This window comes from Alosa sapidissima, chromosome 13 (assembly GCF_018492685.1).
Source record: "Alosa sapidissima isolate fAloSap1 chromosome 13, fAloSap1.pri, whole genome shotgun sequence".
Taxonomy (NCBI): Eukaryota; Metazoa; Chordata; class Actinopteri; order Clupeiformes; family Clupeidae; genus Alosa; species Alosa sapidissima.
In genome coordinates, this window is record NC_055969.1 from 14,496,978 (window position 1) to 14,507,627 (window position 10,650).

Sequence of the window (10,650 nt, forward strand, 5' to 3'; positions counted from 1 at the left end):
AGGGATTAAACTTTTCACTATTTGACACTTTCTAAACACTTTGTCAGAGCACAGTCAGACATCAATTTATGAATGGGTGCTTTGTGTTAGAGATATGCTATTTATTTTGGCTTTCCATGAGGTTCAAGGAACTGACTGTATTATATATTTTTTAGTATTTTTAATAGTTTTCAGTTATTATTAAACACAGTATTTGGTTTATTTAAATTGCACTGACTCCTTTATAAATTTTATACACAAAAGTGATGACAAATACAGTTAGTTTAACAGAAATCTACTACATAGAAAACGCTACATTCTACTACATAGAAAACACTGTAATGAATAAATAATTTATTTTATATTATTAGCTGTTAATTCTATAAATTGTTACACAGCTCTCTCCATGATGCATCCCCAAACTGATATCTCAAAATATGACTTGGATATGGACAGTAACATGAACAACCTAGAGGATGGACTCTTCTGACAGACTGGAGGGCAGACTTAGTAGATAGTAGGCCCATACTTTGACATCCTGTGGACAGAGTGGAGGGTTGGGAGCTCAGTTGTCTCCACACAGTGCCAGGAGAATCTTCTCAAAGTCCCCTTTAGTCTCAGCCTGTGAAAGCAAGTCATTGACAAGCACTTAGGTTAGGAAAACATAGTCTGCCTTTATCATTAGGAAAGATGAGAAAAAAGCATGTTTTTTTCTCTCCCATCAGCGGACCACTAGAGCAGAACAAAGTTTTGATAACTGCAACATCTGGAATGATTAAATTCCAATATGCATTATGCTGTAAAACAATACAGCATTCTTCCACTCAGGGGCTTACATAGCCAAACTACAACCTTTTCCTTTTATGGCCTTTTCACATCACATTTCAGACTAGAACAGTTCATTCCAGTCAGTGTATTAGATATTATAACAATTATATCATAATTGATGCTCCTCAAAGAAATAAGAAATAAATATGCATCAGATGCATACAGACATACACTATTAAATTATATGCAGAACTTTGCCTCAAACAGAAACCCTTTGTTGACTCTTTGGGGCTGAATAATAATAATAATAATAATAATAATAATAATAAGCTTTATTTGTATAGCACCTTTTATACAAAGAATGCAGCTCAAAGTGCTTAAAAGTGCAACGAAGAGGTGTTCATTCCTCTGTTGCTGTAGCCATTTATGATTCAATCAGCAACATATCAGAAATACTTAGTAGTATATACAGTATAGGCTTGGCTAACAAATGCCTAGGCCCCGTTGATGTGGACTTTAAGCGGTTAGCCTTAGTATGTTGTTAGTATTTATTGTGATTATATGAATTTATATACAGACATTTAAGGAACACAACGATCGGAAGACTGGCAGCCCTATCCCTTAACCCCCTACAAGCACGCCATATGGCAACAGTGGCAAGGAAAAACTCCCATATTCCAGAAAGAAACATTGAGCAGAACCCGACTTCAGAAACCTGAATAGGTTTAAGAAACCAAACTTGCTCAAATCTTGCTCATCAATGAACTATCAAAACATTCAACAAAGAATACAGAACTTCACGTAGAAACGGGAAAGATTCCATTGAATATAAGACTGCTTCGCTTTCTGGACTGCAATAGCATACTCACCTGAATAGTCTGTGTTATGTGCTGTTTGAGTGATGGCATCTATACAGTAATATGTCTGTGTTAGTGTGTGCTGTTTGAGTGATGGCATCTATACAGTAATATGTCTGTGTTAGTGTGTGCTGTTTGAATGATGGCATCTATACAGTAATATGTCTGTGTTAGTGTGTGCTGTTTGAATGATGGCATATATACAGTAATATGTCTGTGTTAGTATGTGTTGTTTGAGTGATGGCATATATAATATGTCTGTGTTAGTGTGTGCTGTTTGAATGATGGCATATATAATGTGTCTGTGTTAGTGTGTGTTGTTTGAGTGATGGCATATATAATAACGTCTGTGTTAGTGTGTGTTGTTTGAATGATGGCATATATAATATGTCTGTGTGTCTGTGTTATTGTGTTGTTTGAGTAATATATACCCACCAGAATGTCCTCTTGTAGGGTCCTCTGATGCAGCCTCTTGTACTCCTTTAGGATATTCTTCAGGTCCACCTCTGAACGACTCACAATGATTCTAGTAATGGTGTCACTGTCATTCCCAAAGCCCTGCAGGATTGGTGAGATAACTTTGGTTGTGAAATGTACACTTTACACAAGGGAGGCAGTATTCTACAAAATGTGTGTGTGTGTGTGTGTGTGTGTGTCTATGTGTGTGTGTGTATGTTCTGTCATAGCAATAGAGGAGTCAGTATACTAGTTACCTTCATTGCCAAGTGAAGCTTTTCAGCAAAGTAGGTAGCTGGGTTCCAGGCACACTTCACTGAAGAGGACAAAGGCATTTGTTAGATTAGTCATTGTGTCCCAGGCATTCCTAAGGCTAGCGTGGTGGTCAACAAGCTCAGGTACTGAGACTACAGGTTTGTCAGGATCCTGATGACACACACACACAGAGTAATTTTTAGAATGTTTGAAGACTGAGCTGTTTGGCTGCACACACACACACACACACACACACACACACACACACACACTTGGATATGGATGGGAATTCATAGTTTACCCCTTGTTGACCATTATGTTGATTTTCACATTTCTCATTTCTCAATATCTCTCTCTATGCCTTTCTTTCTCCTGAATACTGCACTTGTTGATATAAGTGAGCAAAGTCAAACTCACCGTGCGTTAACATCACACCTTGAACACACATATTCTCTCTCTCTCGTTGCTCTTTCTCTCACACACACTCACATACATATACACATGTTAAAAAAGCCTAATATAAAGTAAGACAGACATTGCCACTGTTACCTAATGCCATGAAACAGTCCTCTGTATCTCCCTTCAGCTCATTCATGACTGCATCAGCCAAACCCTCCTCACTGTACTGGGAATACAGCTTCATCACTGTGGAGTGGCAATAACACACACACACACTCACTCACTCACACATGAAGTGGGCTTTGCAGATCAAATACTTTTAGTTGAATCAATAGTTTACAGATTAATGTTTGCAGAAACAACAGTCTAAGCAAAAATTGTATCATCTTTTCAGTACCCTTGCAGAGCTGAGGTCCGCTCCTGGAGGTGAAGATGTCGATGAAGACAGCGATGTCCGTTCCTTTCCGCTTCTCTCCTGCTGCATACAGAGCCTGAAATCATAGAATAATCCAGCCATAAATCAGACTAATTAGAGTGACACATAATATCTCGTTTTGTGGTCATTTATTTTGTAAAGGGTTGTACAAACCATACCTTTGCATCTTTGTTGGCAAGGCTGTCATCAATATAATGCTGTTCATTACGATCTGCCTGCAGTGAACATGGGTAAATCTCTCTCTCACTCTCAATTCAAGTATGATATGACTGTGATGAATTCATGGGACAAATATATTTGCATGCAAAGTGATTCACAAATGAACAAAATAACTTTTAAAAAGTTTTGATCCTGACGACTAACCTTACAGAGGGCAAGTAGAGTTGTCATAAAATCTCCACTGGTGTCATTTCTAATGTCTTCCTCCAGATCCTCATCATAAACTTTGAAAGACGATAAAACAATTCTGTCTTACAAACTACAGTATTACGACATGGTGGGTCAATTGGAGTTCTTGTTTGATAATTAATTCTTGATAATTAATTCTTATGTATCAGAACACAAGGTCAGAACACAAGTGAGAGGAGGATACTCAATGAACAAGATAATACTGTATGTCGCCTGCTCTCTCTGCAGACACATTCATACTTAAAATGGCAGGACCCATACCTTCCTTGAAGACCTTTTTAATTTCATTGATTTGTCTGTTTGATCTGGAGATCAGAATCTCACTCAAGACGTGCTCTTTAGTCCCCAAACCCTGTTGAATAACATTATGATGATATTATATCTTCACCTCATAAAGTCACCAAATAGATATTGTGGGATAAAAACAAATGACTGTAGATAGCTTTTCCATTTACACTATACCTTCATGGCCTCTTTGAGTTCGTGGGCATCATGGTGGGCGGGGCTCATGAGCAGTGACAGAACTACATTCTCAAAGTCTGACTTCAAGGCCGATTTCAAAACACCCTCCAGAGGCTGAAACATAAAGAAGACATACTTCCTTAACAAAACACAGCTGTCTATTCTCTACAAACCATGGCATCTGATGAAAAGCCATTTGTCCTGACATAGAGGAATATTTAGTGTCAGCACACGTCTGCTCCTCTAGAAGAGAAGTACAGTAAAAACTGGGACTGAGTTTTGACTGTGGCAGAAATGTCCTCCTGTCGGAACACACCTTTCCAGTGTCCAGCTGATAGGCAGCTTTGATTTGCTGTCTTTGGTCATTGCTCCTCTTCACCAGCAGGTCTATGATGGCGGCCTCATCTACACCTGATCAAGGGAAAGATCATTAACAAAAATTTACTACTATAAGAAAGAGAAATGACTATCACTCACAGAAAATTACATTGTCTTCATGCACACTTATTTTTTTAGTGGTGCAGGTGCCCCAGCCAGTTGCACCAAGGACAGGGCCAGGCATTGTCAATTATGTTGCTAAAATACACCAATTAGTATGCTTGCAAGCTTTTATTAGTGGCTTGCTAGTTTTAGAAGGGGAAGAAAATCCTAAAAGGCTGCTTTCAGAATTGTCACATCATCAGAATTACCAAAAGTAACACTATTGTTCCTGTTGAAGGGGATTTGGGTTTTTTTTGGTTGAGGCAACGGAAAACATTCCATATACAGTATTTGTGAAAAATGATGAAATATTGAGACAGGAAACAGGACAAGGTGGACAGTCTTTTTCTCTCCCTGTCTCTCTCATGTCTCAAACCAGTCTAGGGCGCTGTCTATAATTATGACCACCGCTAGCGAAGCGGTCATATAGGGATTGTCAAAGTTTTTTTTTTTTTTTTTTCCCGTCATCTACTTCCTGAATTTTTGGTCAACGATACCCGGGACACATGCAGTTTGGTGGGTATGTAGCCCCACTAGACTTTTACGGAAAAATTTCGTTTCGTCCCCGGGGTCCACTCCCCCCCCCCGTGCTGGGCCCCCCGAACCGCAAAAAATGCAGTTTTTCCTAAATAACTACCTGAACCGTGGCACCGAGGATGAAGAATCTTTTATGGTATGTTGGTCTCAAGGGCCCACATCAATCTGGCCCATAATCACTCATTTGTGATTTGCACCCCCCCGGTAAAAAATGAAAATGCAATATTATTCTGCTTTAATCGCCCCTATCTTCAGTTAAGATGTTCAGAACTGCACCAAATTTTATTTGTATGATTGACCTGGCATTCTCTGGGGGTATGCCAAGTTTCGTAGAATTTCATCCATGGGGGGTCTTAAAAAAAATAGATTATGTGTACATTTAGTGACTGTACACTCATTGGCCTGTAGATGGCGGTGCACACATATACACATGCACACACACACAGGCACCCACATACTATCGGTATTAGAACGGCCGATACATAATTACAAATTCAGTAGGATTAAAAGAAAGCCAACATATATATTCATCATCATCATCATGGCTGCATTTCCAGTATTGGCGATAAGTAGTCGTTTGTCCACTAGATGGCGCATCGTTGCAGTGAGACGTAATTTTGTTGGAAGTTAAAAGTGGGTTGGAAAAACAATGGACGCTTCCTACAAGGACTATAGTTTACCGCAGAGAATGTCTAATAAGGATAGGATGATGTTCACATGAAATGTAATTCCCATTTCTTCTTGAAGCCGAAATAAATCTGAGGATGTTTATCGGACATGCTTGGTTTTTATTGCAGGTACGTTAATCTTATAATATCAATAAGGACGTAGGTAATGTTATCGTTAGCGTTGGTTGAGTGATGATGGAGGCCAATTTGATTGATTGCATTTGTAGAAAACTATAAATGCGGTTATACCAAGCAAATTGATAGCAGCACTGTAATTGTATCTTTCGACTGTCATTTGTTGCATGTGCCACAAAAATCATTCTGTGCAATGGAAGATTTACCAACGTCACACCGGTCTGATACAGTTTTGCCTATACAGTACATGCGTGAGACTGAGACGCCTGTTTATTTTGTTTTAAGTGCGTGCAGGGTGTGAGAGGGGAATCGATGTGCTTTGATTCCAGCTTGGTAGTTGTAGTCTGTGAAATTAAAAAGCGTGTGTGTGTGAAGTATCCAAACAATGACACCTTAATTTCATTATGGCTGCTTTAGCAACACACCATAAGCTACTGTGTAGTGGGTCCCATTTAGAAGTGGCTACTTCATTCGCGCTTTCCTTGACTCATGGAGCTGCGTGAATTTTATTACAACTTTTCGCCACGATATGGCAGTTTAAGTCCGCTTGATACTGTAAGGCGTAAGCCATTGGTTTCCAAAGGAGATTTTATTTGTGTCGCCAGCAGAGGTGGGACCAAGTCACTGTTTGGCAAGTCACAAGTAAGTCCCAAGTCTTAGCAGTCAAGTCCAAGTCAAGTCCCAAGTAAATACAGAGAAGGGCAAGTCGAGTCCAAGTCCAAGTCACATCAAAGCCAAGTCGAGTCCAAGTCCAAGTCCCAATCTTTTTCAAGTCCTGAACAAGTCATCAGGTACTCTTCACTTAATAATGCCATTATTAGACTATGGATCATAATTTTAGCACTTCCATCTAATCCACAGTATTTTTTGTTTATAAATACAGATTAAAATATGTTCAATGTTTCTGTCTTGTAATCTTTTACGACATATGCATGCGCATACCTGTGTAATCTGTAAACGGATAGCTACATAACACTCAGCACAGCTGCAAATATATATATTGTTTTTCCAAATTGCGGAGCCCACTGTAAGGATGAGTAATACTTTGACTGATGGCAGTTCACTAGGCCACAGATTTGCCTGCAAACAATTTATTAGGCTGTCTGGCAGTGGCGACTCATAAGGGAAGCCAAGGTCAACACTTTTATATTATTTAAAAGATAATAATGACAGTAATTTTGTTTTAAAGTATTCATTTCTTAAGAAATACTACACATTTGATGCTGTTTATCTCATTTGTAAATGGTGCACTGTCACTTTAAGCCCATTGTGTCACACGTTCTCATAATGATCCTTTTTTTACCAGCTCCGTTCAAATATAGCCTATGGCTAGTCCACAAACTCAAACATTGTTTGTGCCACATGTATAGCACAATATTAACAACGATAAGCATGATATTAAGTTGGCACAAACAGCTTTCATTCCCTTGGAAAGAGAAGCATGTATGACATGATGCTTGCTTGACATTTTCTGTTTGCAATTAAAAGTGAATTATGAGCCTGGTAGCCAGTAGCCACCTAGCTACAGTAGCTGAGTGAAATGTATTTCAATCGGCATATCATGTGCTTCATGTAAATAAATTATTGAATACTTCAAGACTATTAAGACCAGTTCCATTACACAAGGCAAAGACAACTCTTCATAATATTCTTGTCCACTTTCCAAATCACAGTGAGTGCAGCTATGTCATAGTGACCTGGATCTCATAGTTTATAACAGTACAGTAGGCTAGTGAGAACCGGATAATTCACAATCTCCTCTAATCTCGTATTTGTTGCCTTCACGATTTCCTTTTATATGTTTCTTATATTTAAAAGAAGATATCAATCATCATCAACAATGACAAGCCAGCTGGAACCTACTCATTTTCTCTCCCTCTCGTGCGTGCTTGGATGCGTTCTCAATTAAATGCAGTAGGCTAGCATAAGTTCAAGTTGGATCTTAATGGAGAGGACTCGAAAAGTATCAACTTTATGTAACATGCTGTTGGTGCTTTTTGACATTAAACGTTCTCTAACAAGAGTGCAAATCAGTTTGCAGTAAAGCTACTAGTGATTGGCTAAATGTTGGTCCTTCCTCTGTCTCTTGGTGCCCTACACACAGTGCGTAACGCGTGTGGGGGTAGCGGCAGTACTGTACTGTGCTCTGGCCGCTTGTCTCCGCTATTTTTTTTTTTTTTTTTTAGTCGCGGGAAAGCGTCTGTGGGGTAACTGGTCCACGATCAGGAAATTTAGTTTTTGATTCGAGACATGTCAAGTCATCACAAGTCAAAGAGGCAAAGTCCGAGTCAAGTCTCAAGTGAATAGTATTCAAGTCCAAGTCGAGTCGCAAGTCATGCCGAATTTTATCAAGTCAAGTCTGAAGTCATTAAAATCATGACTCGAGTCTGACTCGAGTCCAAGTCATGTGACTCGAGTCCACATATCTGGTCGCCAGCATAGCCTATTGACAATTTATGTTGTAAATAGGCCTACCTTATAAGCCTACCTGTAGCTTAGGGAAGCTAACAGCTTTCTATTAGGATCTAGTGTGTTAGTTACAGTTTTGTCATAACTCCCTGATGCATTTTTGCATTTAGAATAGCCAGAGCGTGAACAATATCGGGTGCCTATGGACTAGGCTTGGTGAACCCAGCCTGATCTGCCCGCTATTTATTTTTTGATTTCTTAAAAGATTGAGCTTGGTCTGGTGAAAGCCAGACTAGCCATGGACCTCAGTTACACAATGCAAGGGAACATGAATCAGCCTATATTTGCACGAACAATAACGGACAACAGCTCTTCAACTTTGGCCCGTTAAAATGTGTATGAACAGTCTAGCGACGCATTTCATCAAGGCCCATTTGGACATTGTTATTTGCACCACTAGATGTAAAACATCATTTCGTTTCAGACTACTGTTACTTAATTTGTGCATTAACAATAACGTTTCAGACTACTGTTACTTAATTTGTGCATTGACAATAAAGTATTACATGAACTAAAGATGACTAAAATCTTATGTAGAAGAAGAAACATTCACAAAAAATCCATCCATCCAAAAATTACCTTTGTTTTTGATAGCTGTTGAAAACGGCACGGAACTGAGAGATGTTTTTGTTTATAAATAAATAAATAAATAAATAACATTATACTGATACCTTTTGCTTTTCCCAAATACAATGTAGCCTACAGGTGTAAGTGACCTTTCATCAATCCAGTTGCAATGGATGAACTGTGATGAACTGCCCTACTTGTGATTGTTTAGAGATTTTAAAGGTTTTATAACAATGCTACAACTTTGGCTATTCTACAATCTATTCACCTTTTCAGCGCCAGTAGGGTACTTTCTGTGCAGCCGCACACACACACTCAGGCATGCCAAACAAGCATACACAAAAGTTTCAAGAGTGGGGGATGGAGTAAAATATGGAGACAAATTGAAGTGTGATTTATTTTCGCGGAACGGATGTACAGGACTGAGCGGCGGTCATATTTTGTACCGCTATGCGATACATCTAGTTATATGAATCATAGGATGGAGCAGCCCTTCGTCACAGTGTCAATTCCTCTCATAGTTTTATATTGCCAAATTCAGCTTGACTGTTTGCATAATCTCCATCTTACCTTTGGCCTTGATGGCTTTCTGTAGTGCCGCTGCATCTCTGATGGCACTGAAGTGGGGTTCTGGGGTGACTGTTCCATAGTATGGAGGCTTCACAGGGGTTTTAACAAACAAGTCCTTGAACAACACAGCAGATGTTTTTACGATGAGAGGAGCACTACAATTGTGTGTATGATGTAAACACATACTACACATGCCATGAGTACCAAACATGTCATCAAAATTCCTGTGACATCAGTCTAATCATTTTGAAGGGAGCAAATGGTATGATACTGTGCAGGTAAATGCCCCATCCAGTCCTCTCAGTTCTCTTAAAGTCTTACCAAATCCTGGTCTGATTCATCATCTGTGACCTTCTTAAAGATTTTCTTGAAGAATGCCATTGATATAGCTGAGAATAAATCTATGACTAATAACCAGAATCTAGAAAGAAAAAAAATAACACGTTATAGCCAGCATATCAAGCACATAAAGCCCTCGTTTGCTTTGAAATAATTAATGGTAATTAAACAGGCCAATACTATACATGTTATTCTAGAAATATTTGGTTCAGTGACACAAAATAGACTATAAAGTCACAACACTTAACATTTGTTAAGCCTTTTGTTTCTGGAGTTATCTGAATAAGAGACATAATAGCACAGCAAATCCATTGAACTTAAATTCATCTTCATCTTCAACCGTGTTAAGAATGGATACCAAATTACTGTCAATCATGAGGCGCAGAAGCTTGAAAAGGCTAACTCAGATAAACTCAACTCATGTGAAGGTGAATAGAGATGACTTACCAGTCACCAGGGATTATCTGCAGAGAAATGCAGTGACACAGATATGAATATCGCAGGATGAACCCGTAAGACGGATTGTGCCGCTGCAGGTTGTAGGTGTGGTGAAAGAGGGTGGACCCGCAACAGACTTCCAGTTGTACCTGTCTTCTAACCCAACAGAAGGAGGAACAATGCTAGTCATGCATGTGTGTGTGTGTGAGAGAGAGAAAGAGAGATAAAGAAAGAGAGTATAGCCTTTTTATGTGTTGAAGGTGTGATGTTGACGAATGCTATCAACTTCACAAGTACCAAACCAAGACTGAAAAGAATAAATCATTTTAGGTTACATAGTACAGGAGTTCAATTTAATCCAAATAAAAGAAAACATGAATCTATCTGATACATGTATCAACATTTATCCATTTTTCCTTAAAGGATG

At 38.9% G+C, this 10,650-nt stretch overlaps 1 protein-coding gene across 3 annotated transcripts; it reads right to left on the reverse strand.

Annotated features, from left to right (window-relative positions):
* Positions 1-318: 318 nt before the first annotated feature.
* On the reverse strand, positions 319-10,394 carry LOC121680181 (annexin A1-like). 3 transcript variants are annotated; one of them, XM_042059400.1, is made up of 13 exons: positions 10,233-10,394; positions 9,768-9,853; positions 9,447-9,561; positions 4,337-4,431; positions 4,021-4,134; positions 3,820-3,910; positions 3,514-3,593; positions 3,309-3,365; positions 3,112-3,205; positions 2,865-2,960; positions 2,318-2,376; positions 2,040-2,162; positions 319-601 (listed from the first exon to the last, which is right to left on the reverse strand). In XM_042059400.1, the coding sequence occupies exons 2-13, from the start codon at positions 9,825-9,827 to the stop codon at positions 545-547; spliced, it is 1,041 nt and encodes a 346-aa protein (XP_041915334.1). In that variant the 5' UTR covers positions 9,828-9,853; positions 10,233-10,394; the 3' UTR covers positions 319-544. The 3 variants fall into 3 exon arrangements, with proteins under 3 accessions (XP_041915334.1, XP_041915332.1, XP_041915333.1); XM_042059398.1 differs by having other exon boundaries at positions 9,768-9,867; positions 10,233-10,393; XM_042059399.1 differs by lacking the exon at positions 10,233-10,394 and having other exon boundaries at positions 9,768-10,226.
* Positions 10,395-10,650: the final 256 nt, after the last annotated feature.

Bases quoted from the DNA above. Each gene is read 5' to 3' on its own strand.
- LOC121680181 (XM_042059400.1), bottom strand. From the start codon at position 9,827: ATGGCATTCTTCAAGAAAATCTTTAAGAAGGTCACAGATGATGAATCA. The intron at 4,135-4,336 runs GTGTGTTCCGAC...TTTATGTTTCAG, and splicing joins ATCAGCTGGACACTGGAAAG to CCTCTGGAGGGTGTTTTGAA. The intron at 602-2,039 runs GTGGGTATATAT...TTGCTTTCACAG, and splicing joins CCCTACAAGAGGACATTCTG to GCTGAGACTAAAGGGGACTT.